The following is a 14,738-nucleotide window of genomic DNA, read 5'->3' on the forward strand; positions in this document are numbered from 1 at the left end:
TGATATATTTCTTTATGTATATGCATGCTTGTGTATCAACATCTCATATTGTCAAATTGCTATTATACTGGTTAGCAAATATTTGAGGATATACACCTTACACCAGCCAGGCACATTTTTTGTTGCAGCTCAATGATATCAACATGCTGTTTGTGCAAACCACCAGGACCCATGATCCTTATTATTCAGACAGAGAACAATACTGTGTATATGGGGGCCACTGCCACTTGTCATCAGGTGTATTCAGGTGTATTCTCTTTTTGCCAGTGCATGACATGTTTTTGTTTTGATACTACATTCTGCATATCAAAGCTTTAATCTTGCCTTGCACCTACCACTTTCTATGCCAGTCTGAAAAAGATTTGAGCTTCAATAACGATTACACGTGTTTGGACATGGAGATTGTAAAATGTTTGAAAATGAGGATTTATGTGCAAAGATATTGTGCAGCCCAAATCAAAGAAGTGTTTGAACTTGCTGCTGTTTTTCTTTAATTAGCTTAGCTTCATTGTAATTTCTTATTAAAAAGTATAGACAGCTGATTTTTGAGAAATTTTATTCTGTCTTTTCGGTATTTAAAGGTCAAGGATTTGACAGGTGTTATAATTACCTACTAAGTGCAGCCTTTTACTTGACTCTCTTAACTACAATCATTCTCTAAAAGCAATTTGCTTTAACAAAGCAAGCAATCATGGTTCCACTTCTCTTGCTGAATGTAAAGAAAGCGACATAGTAATCTGAACGATCCTTTATAACATTTTTGCAATCTGGTATCCAAATGCCTCCAATTTGGTGTTTATAGTTGAGATTTATGAGGACCCAAAATGGGTGATTGTGGTGAAACTCCGGAAATCAATGCAGCTTGCAGATGGGACTCATTTCACAAAAGCATCGCTTTGGCGGCCCCGACAAATTGTTGTACTAACAGTCTGACAATTACTCTTCAAAGACAAATTGAAATGATAAATATGCAGTCTCTGCTCCTGTTTGAAAACAATAAACAGGCATGTTTTATGAGTGCTTAGGTAGAACTGCAGCTTGCTTTGTACTTTAATACATTCCCTTGGAAATCATTTACAGAGCTGAAATTGTAATAACTATTTAGTGCAACTAATGTGTACAAACAGAGACTGGCACCACTGGAGCCAATCACCTTTTAGTGTCTTATTTGCTTTCCATTTAGTCTTTGTGTTGAATAAGTATCCATTTCAGGATTTCAGTTATAGCTGAACTGCAATATTCCACACACTTTCTTTTATCAGTTGCCTGCTCATTTGGGAACCCTGGCTTGGATTTCCCATCACTTTCTGTCCTATTGACAATGGTCACCAGGACAAATTAAGAGGGTATATTTTCCCTGATGAGACAGACACTGCAATCAAATCTCTCTGTTCTATTATACCAAAGATCTATCTGTATTTTTTTTTCAACAATTTCTATACTTATCCTGTATACTTAGCAATGAGTCGTGTACCCCACTACCTTGCCTGCAATAAAATCCTGACATGGTTTCCAAACCTTTTTCTGCTGTATCCAAAGATAAACAAAAATGTTGACTTTACCATATCAAAAACAAAGACCGAAGCCACACTCTTCAAAGTCACACTATGAAGTTGGCTTCTGACATAGGCCCCACCCTAAGCCATGCCCCTTTGACATGTTTCACTCTCATTAGACTTATTCAGATTAATAAGCCCAATCGAGGTGAAACACATCAGAAGGGCATGGCTTAGGGTGGGGACTATTTTGGAAGCCAACTAAACTGATTCCATTTTTATGGTGTGACTTTGAGGAGTGCAGCTTTGACTATTGTTTTTTGCTTTACACGCCTGAGTGGGATGGACTCCTAAAAGCTGACACCCAGTGCTGTGAGGGATCTGAGAAACACACACAGAACTTGGAGCATTGCAGTCTTTCTTTGCTTCCCTAGAATGACCTTAACATAGGTAAAATGGACCTGCCATGAAAATAGAAAGTTTAATCAATTGAAAGCCCTCCACCCCCCAAAATCAAATCAACTGCAACAGTGATTTCAAAAAGTAGCTGTTGCTAAGAAGGGGTATTTTTTTTTTTTAGCTCCCACTTCTGACACTTTCAGGAGGTGTGGTGATGTCATCATGCCTCCCCACTATCACCTGGATTAGCTGGAGGCTTATCATTGAAAGTCAGCTTTACATTTTCCTTTGATGTTTGACTCATGTTTGACTCAACCAACCTTCATTTGAGGAGATCTGTAAAGGCCAAAGAAAAAGACAAAAGTCACAGATGTATCCTCTTAGGGCAAATATACTTGTGGCAAAACCATGTTCCAGGAAATGCCTAAAATATTCAAAGTGGTTATAAAGGCAAAATAGGTTTTACCTTAATCCAATTTCTGCATTAAGGTAAAAAAACTTTCAAAAGTTTCCCCCCCCAGCCCCCCTAAACATCTACCTGAGCCTGATCTCAAAACAGTGTTGTGCAGCTCTTCTCTTATCTCTCCCTTCTTACAGAAGACTCAGCAGCATTGGGAGCCATTGGCTCCTGCTGTTGTCCTTTAAATCTAGTGAGGAGAGAGAGGAAGGTGAGGACAAGCCAAGCTATCGTGTCTATAGATGCACATAGCCTGGCTCAGGATCAAACCTGCACATTTTCCCCCATAACAAGTGGTTTGCTATGGGGACAGATGAAGAAGAGGAGGAATGACAGCACCAGTGAGGGAACCCAGAAAGGGAGGTTTGGGGATGCTCTGTCTGCATAGGGCAGGTAAGTATGACATGTTTGTTATTAAAAAAAAAAAAAAAAAAACCTTTACAATCACTTTATTAGCACTCCCAGCCTTTATCAGTAGACCCTAACCTTGCTGATTGGCCATGTAATAAACACCATGAACTCAGAAAGGTTATTTCTAGGAAACCCTGCTGGAGCAAGCTCAATACAGAATGTGACTAAGATCATACACTTCATGTTAACTACAGTAGCTGAATAAATAAATGGATGTCAAAATGACAAAAAGAGAATTTGGAAAGATACTACATTTGTACACAAAAAAAAGCAGCTGTTTCTTAGCTGTTAAATATTTTAATGTCCATAGTCTGGACACAGGTAAAGAAAAGTATTGGAGTTAAATATGAATCACTGCATATTAATATTTTATGTTTACCTCCTACAGTCAGCAAGTGGGAAGTCTGAGGCCAGAACAGCAAGATATTGGCTTAAACACACATATCTTAAAGTGATACTAAAGTCTCCGTTTTTTTCTTTAAAAATAACAAACATTGTAAACTTGCCTGCTCTGTGCAGTTGTTTTGCATAGAGCAGCCCCGATCTTCCTCTTCTCGGGTCCCTCGCTGGCTCTTCTGGTCCCTCCCCCCTGCCTAGTGCCCCCACAGAAAGTAACTTGCTATGGGGGCACCTGAGCCAAGCCGATGCTGGGTGTGTCCATTCAGACACAGAGCCGTGGTTTGGCCCCACCCCCTCTCTCTCCTCATTGGCTTACTGACTTTGATTGACAGCAGCTGGAGCCAATGGTGCCACAATGCCGTCTCAGCTAATGAGGAGGGAAAGTCTTGAGCAGCCGAGACACTCTTGCAACCACGCTGGATAGAGAGGGATCTCAGGAAAGTATTTGGGGAGCTGAGGGAGGCTGCTGCACACAGAAGTTTTTTTTATCTTAATGCATAGAATTAATGCATTATTTAAGATTAAAAACAGACCTTCTGACTTTACAACCACTTTAGGAGTCAGATTCCTCCATACCAGCCTTTCTCAACCTTTTCAACACAGAGGAACCCTTGAAATAATTTTCAGGGTCTGAGTGAACCCCTGCTAAAAATGACTATATTTACAAATCATGATTTATTAGTGTGATGGTCAGTGGGATAAATGCTCCTTACACTTGTGGACATTGGGAAGACTTACCTTCTTCCAGATAGCAAAAAAGATCAATGGTGTCATTGGGAACTTATCTGAGAGGCAGAAACTGCCCATTGCTCAAGGAACCCCTAGCAACCGCTGGAGGAACCCTGGTTGAGAAACACCACTCCATACTTTTCTGCAAAGAGAGTTCTTTTTCCCCCTGTAGATGAAGTGAGCAAATGCAGAGAAAGTGCTGGTCTTTCTTATTAGAAAGCCCAGCCTGCCATGCAAATGAGATATCATAAAAGCTCCCTGTTTAAAATGTTTTTTTTTTACTAAGTTAAAAAAATGACAAAAATATATACAAAATACAGATAAAAAAGTATATAAACTTCATATAAACATATTTAATCTTTTAGAAAATGTCAAAAAATAAAATTGACTAAAAACCCTTATAGGGTCCCTTTAAAATAATATAATCAATAAAGTTGTGTCTGTGTGGGTCAGCATAAATATTACCATTTTATTAATGGGTAAAAGAAATACCTAGTGATTAAAATTCCACCTACAACATTTAAAGAGTTAACATTTTGTTTTTTTGATAGGGCTAGTATAGTTTCCTGGCAGTGCAGGTGTTAATTTGATCATGTCTAGTGTATTTATTTAAACGTCTCGGATCTGGCACAGAAGGGCACTCAAGCTCCAAGTTGCAAAAAGCAGGGAAAAGTAATGAGTTTCCCAGAGATGAAATTTACAGGTCTCAGACGAGTATTTTTCCTGTATTTCTGTCCTGTAACATTCCTTCCTGATGAGGTTTAATCCACTCAGTGCAGCAGGGCAGAAGTAAGTAGAGAACACTTTGCACATGCCGAATTTAAAGAAATAATTCCCAGTAGGGCCATACAGTACCTGGGACTATGGCATTTTAAGTGTCCAGTCCTTTATAAATGAGCAGACCTTATATTACTAATCTGATATCAGTTAACTTCTTTCTACAATCTAGGACTCTGCAGAGGAGGTGGCTGTGCCACTACAGATTGATAAAACTATTTTCCTTTTTGGGCCTTTGCATTACTCTGAATTTGGTATTTTTTTGCTAGGTGTCTTATTAGGTTGTATTTAGACCAGCAGTAGAAACTGGCAAAGGTTTAACATTAAGATCATCTAAGGGCAGCTGCAGCAATGTCGGTGAAATGTCAATACAAATGTCAAATAAATGTCAATACAAAATCAATGTCAGTACAAGCACCATGGTGAGTTGAGTGAATTTGGTGACATTTCCTTTATTTAATTCAATTATATTTCACCTAGAATTTCTTCAGTGTTTTATAATGAACACATCCCATTGGTTCTCATATGTGAAGGTGATTACAACAATGTCCTGTGCATATTTTTGGAGAAATTTCTCTTCTGGGACTCTATCTCTGTCCCTTTTTCCACCTAAGTTGACCTTTTTTTCTAATGTAGTGACATATATGAATAATAATAATAATAATAAAACATGATATTTAACTCTCACAATTGTTATGTATTAGTAAACTTTTCACACAACCGCTAAATTATTGCACTTGTAATTTTCAAAAAGCAACTGTACTGTGAAAGCTTTGTCAAACAAAAGGCAGGCAAGGAGCACTGGAAAAATGCAGGGCACCACTAGGGCACATAGAAAACAAGCATGTCTGGAAGGCACTGCATGTCAGCACACAGTAGCACAACTCATCACGCTGCTGTGCAGATACATGGATGAAGTGTCAGTTTGGGGTTTATTTACTAAAGCTGAAGAGTGCCTAATTAGGCTCACTTCTGCATAGAAACCAATCAGCTTATAACAGTGATGTCAAAGCTTGGCACCCCAGGAACTACATTTCCCATGATGCTCATGCACTCTGCAGTATAGTTGAGCATCATGGGAAATGTAGTTCCAAAACATCTGGGGTGCCAAGGTTCGCCATCACTGGCTTAAAAGTTCAGCTTGTTCAATTAGGCTTTGACAATAAAACGTGGAAGCTGATGGGTTTCTATGCAGAAGTGAGCCTGATTCTTCACTCTCAAGCTTCAGTAAATAAACTCCTATGTAAAACTTTAAATAAGGTTATAAAAAAAAAAAAAAAGGAAAAAAATGTACCGCTCTCTATCACGGCTGACACTGACACTAGTCTGCATGGTAAAAAGCTGCATTTTACCTTGCCTTACCAAGCTATGTTCCGCGCTGTTTCTTTGTGTGGAAGTGGCCATCTTGGCAGAGGAGCAGGGCTTTACTTACTTATGTCTGAGCTGCCCCCCTGATGACTGCTAGGATAAGGATCAAGAAGCAGAAAAACATGTGGAGAAAGCTCAGGTCCACAAAATTACTGAAGCAGAAGCAGGGAGATCCTTGCACTGCAAATCCTTAAGTACAACCTCCTCTCCAACAGTAAGCAGCACAGTAGGGATATCACTCCTAATTTTGTAAGAATATAATTTAGAGGCAGCAATGCCTAATTTCGGTCATACCTGGATAGAAATTTGACTGGTTCAGCAGGGACTGGCCAAATTTTAATCCATGTGTGGACATTGTGGTTGTACATAAGTCGATCTACCAGTCGACTTCTATACAATCGCTCTGTGAGATTTTGTCGCGTGATCAGTGCTGCAGGCTTTAGCTTACAAAGCTGATCAGTGTATTCTGACAGAAGGAATGTGATTCTGCTGTCAGCATACAATACCTCAGGGGGGAGGATTCCCTCATCCACATCAAATGTGTTGATGGGGGAATGGGGTCATTTTGTTTTGTTCAAACGAGTGGTTGAATGAAAAAAACGGTATCATCTATAGGCTGCCTTAGTCACATGTGGCTATACAGCTATTAGGTTATAGAGGAAGCGTGCCTAGACATAGTCCCTTGTCTGAAAGTGCACAGCTAATTTTTAGGAGGCATGCAAGGCAAAAGGAGACTTTTCAGGACACTTCTTGGGTACACTTAGCATTTATAGATGTTGCCTGTTATATTGGAAATCTTCACTTTATGAGTTGAAGTCTACTTTAATTGTTATTATAAATGAACAGTCAATTCTTAGGCATTGCAGGTACTACAGTTTATGTATTTAGAAATCTTTTATTCTGCTAAACTGTCAATTAAAGCCTGGCTTTGTATACTCTGTGTGCTTGTTATACATATATTTGATATGTGACCTCCACTATGTGATAAATCAGTGTACAAGGGAGCTTAGAACTCTGTATGATCTGTAATATACTGACACCGGTGTCACATTCCCTGATATCATCTATTCAGGTGATGTTACACTGTATGCGCTCTGTATTGAAGTGCTGCCTGCTGATAGTTCTTTGTACTGTATCATCTAGAAGATATGTTGTTGCTGAGAGATCAAACTACTAAAATACTTCTTGCTGCCTAAGATGGTATTGTTCATATTGCAATGTGACTTATGGATTGCGGGCTGTAATACAAGTAGGGTTCAAGTACCTGCTACTATATATTTCATTGGGAGTTATAGGTTAAGCATGCTGTTACCAATGCCATGTGTAAGTATTATTGATCTGTGCCTGTTTAATGTCTCGGACATAGATATTTATTGGGCATGGGATCATACACTGCACTTTGCCTTTACCTATCTGAATACAAAAGGTTCTGGGACTCCTTCACATAATTCACCAAAATATGACTTTTCTTTTTTTTTTCTGTCATGATAGAAATATTCAATCTGCAACATTTAGCCCACTTTTGTGAAAATGCTAGCTGCATGGTTGGCATGCTGACCCTCTGGTTTCACTGCCTTCTGAGACTTCAACTTGACAAAATATGAAGATGGGATGTTCTGACTTTACCTGCTGCATATGTCTTCTGGGCCCCTAACAATAGTGAAGCCAAAGAATCAGCCTGACAGCGAAGCAACAAGCTTTTCAGATAAGGTTCAGCAATACTGGCCTCCATATTTGGCATGTTTTCTATATCAGTAGAGCTAACGCCAAACTTTTTATTTTTAATGTTGGATAAAGTAAGGGATGGCTATAACCCCTGTCAATTTTTCTTTTGCTGTCTGTGTGCTATTGGGGAGATTTCTTTTCATTTTCTGTTTCATAGCCACAGTGGGAAGTGAGAGGGAATACTTTGAAAGTGAGGGAAACCTCTAGTTGTCAACAGGGTCACCAGAGCTAGTGTCCCCATTGGATGTTTTTCCTGTTTTGGTGACAACCCAAAATTTGGGGTTTTCTTTCAGTTTTATCTCAGTTATCACAGTCGCCAGAGCAAATAGAGAGGGTGAATCTCCCTTACAGGGACACTGACAGCAATAAACACCTGTCAGGTGTTCTAATCCCTCTCCACTCCATCCGAAACTAAAGGAAATAGTTTTGTCTTTAGTTACACTTTAAGGATTGATTTTTTTTTTAAACAAAATGAGGTTGACTTACTAAAGTGGGGAGACTGTTTCTTTTGCAAAGTATTTACTTATCTAACTGAATAAGGTGGAGCACTGTTCTCTTCAACCATCCAATCATATGCAAAATGCTGCACATGAAAAGTTTGGGTATTCAAAAGGTGTACACAGCTTAACCCTATGGAAAATGTTGATTGAACTTTAAAGAGGATCTTCACTTCCTTTCATTCATTCATTCTTTCATACCTGTGAATTCACCCGCACTCTGATTAGATGTGAGAACCCAAGTGAGGGTTCCTGCGATTAGCTGTGGGAGGCAGTCCCATTGAAAGCAACAGGAGGCTGCCGACTCCAGCAAAAAATCGCAGCCACCCGCATGTAATCTTACATGCAGCAATCCTGTTCAAGTGACAGGCCATGGATGCTGGATGAGCGATTACATGTGAGTGGCAGTAATTAGCTGCAGGAGATGGCAGCCTCCTGTTGCGTCAATGGCACTGCCTCCTGCAGCTAACCGTGCAACCTACGCTGGAGTTTTCCCATCTAATCAGAGTGCAGGTGCATATGCAATAATGAATGCACCCTTACTTGTTATGCAGGGTTCCCTTTAAAAATATGCCCAGTGAATCTCTTGCCACTCTACTGCCACAGGTTGGGCTCTATCCCACAATTTCTACTTTCTGCATCATCAGAAGCCAGCTGACTCTTCTTGGTTCTTGCAGCCAGTCATCAGCCCTGATGAAGTTCCACCGTGTCCACCCTTCAGCACTGGGTGCCCATGCTCCATGCTCCTTGACTTGTCATGAATAGTGATGGAGGAGGGACAGAAACAAGTAAAACAAAGGGTTTTTAATATTGGAAGGGAGTTGCAGGGAGCAAAAGGAAAAGTAATTTTTGTAAGTCACCAAAAATGTCAATTATTTGTAGCAAAAGGTCACATAAGCCTTTGTCTGCCAATATGCTCCTGATGTGTAGGCCACTCTCAGCATTTAAGGCCAAGATATCTGCTTGGGTAATAAATACATGGGGTCATACACACCCATCAATGATCAGTTTGTGTATAGGGTTCTTATAGCATTGATAAGAAATATTATTGAAACTTTGAAAGACATTGCAGTAGAATTTTTATTTATCTATAGATGTCCCTGACATATGAAAGTAAAATAATAGGTTGATTTATTTGCTGTTCTTAGAGTGCCTGTGAGTTAAATTAGAATATAATTACTTGTTACAGGGGGGGGGGGGTGTATTTCTTGTGGGCCTAGTAAATATTTCCTTTTGGGCTCTTTGTTAAAATTGACTTAAAACTGATGACCGCCATACAGTTAGAGAAGGGCTCTCTGTTCTGACCACATGGTGGCACTATTAGGTTAACATCTGAAATCATTTTCCTCTGAAGGCATGGTGTGCATCTTGTATATTATGCATTACAATTGCAGAGAGCAATAACAATTACAGAGGCAAAAAAAAAAAAAAAAATAACAAACAAGGTAACAAGTCCATGAAAAATTTAGAATTCAACTTTCATTGTGTGCAGTTACGTGCTCTCATTTCTCTGTGATGGATATTTGTGTGCTGCAGGTATTTTGTATTTTACTATTCCTTTGCTGCATATTACACTTTTCGCTTGTACATTATGTATTTGTCTTTAAAATAAAAATGGGATTTGTGAGAATATTTCATGCAATTTAATATCTTCAGTCAGTATGAAAAGTATAATATAAGGATAACCTTCTATCATTTTTATATTGCTAGTTTGAGTAGCCAAGACAAAATAACAAACTTGTTTTTGAATGATTTGTTACAGGGTGACATCCAGCAGCTACTGATCATTGATGACCCCAAAGCTGCGTATGACTACTGTGAACATTATATGACGGACTGTGACAAGCCAACCCACCATATGCCCCAAGCTCAGGACCCACAAGTAGATGAGGTAAGAATTAATGATCGTCTTCCATTATATAATATAGATCGGGATTACTGGAATTATCTTTGCGTTGGGTGGAAAAGCAAGCAAAAAACAATTGGCGATATAGAAGTACAGGGGTTACTGTGATATATACAAATTAAAAAAAAAAAAAAGTGGTGTCCTACCTATACTAAAAAACAAAAAATCTAACATATAGTTTATTGTAACACATCCCTTCTGTTGCCTAAATGAATACAAATTATTTTTGGAGCTTTAAAGCCACAATTTTAAAGTGGTTGTAAGCCCCCTGTACTGTTTTTACCTATAGGCAAGCCTATAATAAGGCTTACCTACAGGTATTGTAAATATCTCCTAAACCTGCATTATTTAGGTGATATTTACATTACATGCAGCCGACGATGTCATCAGGGCATGCCCTCTGAAGGAACGGCTGCCCGTGCCGTTTCTTCAGAGGCCTGTGCAGTGACCGACGATTCCCACGCGCAAGCGCGGGAGTGACGTCATGCGGCTCTGGCCAGTAGCACAGCCGGAGTCCGCAGACCCAGGAAGGAAGACGGACGAAGATGGATGCATGTACATGTACAAAAAAAAATTGGATGTATTTTTACCATACCCCCATCTTTCACATTGCTTGGCATGACATCCTGGGAAATGATTAGTAACCCAAATCTTGTGAAAGGACACTCCAGTCTAGTTAAAGAATGTCTGCTTGTGAGGTCTGGGCTGATGTTTATTCCTTGGGATCTCATTGGAAGGAGTGTGACGTCACCCTTACCTAGGCACCACAGGCCTAGACAATGGTAAGGTAAGTATATATTCAAATATTATTCTTGACAGCTACATTTTGGACATTTTTGCAGCCAGCATTTATACAGGGGGCCCAGATGTTATAAAGGGATTTTATATTTTACTGCAAGGTCTGCCATGCAAACATTATTTATTTACTGATGAGATTATTACAAATGTGTTTTTTCTTCATATTTTATCTCACCTTTATTAAATATCATTTTTTTTTTACAATTGGAATGTACTTTGAAGCAGTTGTATTTAACCTACTATTCGTTACAGGTTAATATATATATCTTAAGTAATGGATGGAATCCCTACTAAAAAAGACATTTTGATATACAAGCATGTGCACCATTGTATTACACAGCTAGCAATCTATCCCTTTGATATCATGCCACTTGTGACTAACATATGAGCCATTTACAAGTTAATACAGTTAGATGAGAGTGCTGTAGTTCTGGAAAAGCTCCCTAATTTTTATATTATCTTATCTTTTCCTGTATATACAATTATCCTCCCCACAGGATGAGGAATACATTCTTATTTGTTGTATTGCCCAGCTGGTCTGGTGATTCATGAACATGCTCAGTTTAAAGCGGTATTAAACCCAAAACCAAAAATGTAATATACTACAGCTTACCAATCATTAGATGCGATAGCTGCATGAGTTTCCTATTTCCCCCCCCCTTTATTTTCACCCTGTGATCTGGTTAGTAACACACCTCCTGTATTAGAGTGCCCCCACTCTGGATAAAGGCACACAGGGGTATAGCAGATAGCAAGATAGAAAAAAGAGAAAAACCCCTAGGGGTAATAGAACTTTAAAGGCTTTCAATGTCATTCTAATTAAGAAATATGCAATACTAGATGTATAAAAACATACAAAATGTAATATAGTAACTTTTTTAGAAAGATTCAATTCATAAAAACCATCACATGAGTATGCACAAAAGTGCTATACAGCATGCTCCAAAACCGGAAGAACCCATAAATGGCCTGATATGTGCCACGGTCTGATATCTGTGGGTCACAGGGACAAACAACCTCCTATGTTAGGGTCAGAAGGGTTCTAATGTATAGATCCCAATAGATCGCTACGCGTTTCGCTATGTAGCTTCTTCAAGAAATCCTGTTGGTATTTGGGTAATAGAAATAGGGCGCCCAATATCCTCTCAGTTTGGAAGTATAAAATGATGATAATAGCAGGATTGTTCCTAGCTGGAACTGTCCACTATGTAGACCTAGCCTCCTGTTCAGGAGCAAATGCTGATCCAATTCTTTGGGATCGCCCCTCCAGCAGGGAGATAATGGAGATGTCCACTCCAGCAGAAAGCAGCATTATCAGTCTGGAGGGAGGAGATTGTTAGGTGTACTAGCAGATTAAAATAAACCAACATAATAAATCCAAACTACAGCTAGTACTTTTTAGGCAGTTACAGCAACTAGTTATTTTTCCTACTGGGATAAAAGAGTTTACATAAATCCATAAAAGCTGATCGTTGTAAGCACCCCTGTCAATGGTTGATAGTTTGTCTCATCCCTGGAACTGCTACATCTGCAGGACAGCTTGTTCTTTTGATAAACAACAGACTTACTGGCCATCAGCAGGTGAAAGTAAAGGAAAGAAAGCTAATGTAGTCACCACATCTGAGAATCAGTAAACTGCAATATAATAAATGTTTGCTTTTGGGTTTAATACTGCTTTAACTGATTACATTCCATACATTCCATACAAAACAAACAAACATTGAGGAAGCATGGAAAGACCCCTTTAAATTCACTGACTAAAGCATGAGGAAAACATAAAATGTAAAATAGTTGTAATAACCTAAAATAATTCTGCCATATATGGTCATGGCCACAATTAAATTACTAATCATCTATACAGAATCTTGCTGCCAAAGACTGGTAGAAAGATCCTCTGTAAAAAATGCATAAAATGGTCTGTAAAGTGAATGCATTACATATAGGTGCATAATGTCCATATAGCATTTAGATGCATACAATTCTGTTTTCATTGCATTAATTGTATGCATGATAATATATAATAACATGTGTCTATATGCATACATGCATACATTACTGACCATAGATGCAAAGTATTTTATTGATTTTAAGGATCCTAATGCAATGCAAGTTTATTGGTCTTTACACACTGTGTGAATGGACTCAGCAAATGGTAGAACTACATCCACTGAAAAAAAACTGTAATAATAATAAAAAAAAAAAAAAAAAAATCTGGAGCCCTTCCCTTTCACTCTTTATTGTTGCAATTGCCCAATGAAAACCCACAGCTGATGTTTCTAAAATGTTAGAAAAATTAACTAAAACTGCTTTAGAGTCATGGTTGTTTTTTTTTTAAAGTGAATTGTGTCACAGTGTATACAGCTAGAGAGGAAAGGGATGGTTTGTTTCAAAGATTCTTCATAGCTTGTTAGGTAATTGTAGATAATTTATAGTCCATAGTCTGGACATAGGTGCACTTAAAGTATTTCAAAATGGCAGCCTAAACACCCATATTGGTTTAAAGCAAATTCTGACATGCAGAAAAGGAGCACGTTGAGCAAAGGTTTTACTGTTACCCACTTGCCACCTACATAATGCATATTAAAAAGGAAGGGAAGACAGAGACTGTTGTCCCCAGAAAGACAGTCTCAAAAATTGAGGGAAAGTGTGTGTGTGTGTGTGTGTGTGTGTGTGTGTGGGGGGGGGGGGGTGGAAGGTTGTTGGACTTTCTCTGTACCTTTAATTCAGAGATCACATAACAAGACAGTATATATAAAAATGTAAAATGTATTCAATACAAAATGTTTAAAAGGTGAACAGAGGACACATAGTCCAACAATAGTTCACCAGACAGAGAGAGAGCTTGTATAACATATAAGGCCAAATTAGAACATCATCTGATGGATACTTATTGTATTCAAAGCAAAGTGCAGTAATTCATACTAGACGCATGTTCCTCAACATGTTTCGTGGTTGTAATCTGCTTCTTTAAGAGGATTAGTATATATACGCACTCTAGGAGTAATAACAACATATGCGAAAATTATGCTGATTGATAAAATATTCAACATATACATACAATGAAAATTTAGAAAATTAACAGATGGGGACAGCTGAACGCACCTAGACAAAACGCACAAGCCACCCAGACCAGACAGCAATTCAGCTAAAAAGAGTGCAGCTGCAAAGAGGGCAGGCTTTACCAGCCTCACACCACACATGTGTCAATGGACAGGTAAAGTTTCTGTGCCGCAGGTGTGCTCACTATGACTATGACTGAGCTGTCATAGACAGCTCTCTGTCTCTGGTTGTGATAGGGAGATGGCTGGTATAAGTTCCTGATCATGTGATCTGTTCTTCCCGCTCAGTATAAAGACCCACTAAAAGGGGTGCTTGGGCTTGGCGGGAATGGTATAAATTTTCCCCCAATAGAACTATACAATGAAATAGCACATTGTAAATTAAATAATTTGAAAAGAAAATTAACTACATCTAAAGGCAAAACCTGTTTAGTTTTGGATAGGATCAGCATTGGCCAAGTTATTTCTCTTTTTGCTGTCTTTTCTTTCACTTCCATCCTCGAAAAGTAAGAGGCAATATCTCCAAAGTAAGGGAAATCCCCCGTTAGACAGTTGTCACTATTAGATGTCCCCTTTTTTTCTGTACTAGTAAATAGAATTTCCCTTACTTTGAGTTTCAGTGACAGGAAAAAGAGGAGCTATCCAAAGCGTGCCACAATCCTTTACATTAACTATATTTATAACTGGAACAACTGACGTACAAAGACATCTGCAACT

General features: G+C 38.7%; 1 protein-coding gene across 1 annotated transcript in view; it reads left to right on the top strand.

Annotated features, from left to right (window-relative positions):
• The window catches only part of COL11A1 (collagen type XI alpha 1 chain), a 289,607-nt gene that overhangs the window by 97,495 nt on the left and 177,374 nt on the right, over window positions 1-14,738 (top strand). The window contains exon 5 of the mRNA XM_082266549.1: window positions 10,021-10,149. Coding sequence (XP_082122675.1) covers window positions 10,021-10,149 — 129 coding nt within the window. The remainder of the gene's footprint in view (window positions 1-10,020; window positions 10,150-14,738) is intronic.

Source organism: Pelophylax lessonae, assembly GCF_965119305.1.
Source record: "Pelophylax lessonae genome assembly, chromosome: 8".
Classification (NCBI taxonomy): domain Eukaryota; kingdom Metazoa; phylum Chordata; class Amphibia; order Anura; family Ranidae; genus Pelophylax; species Pelophylax lessonae.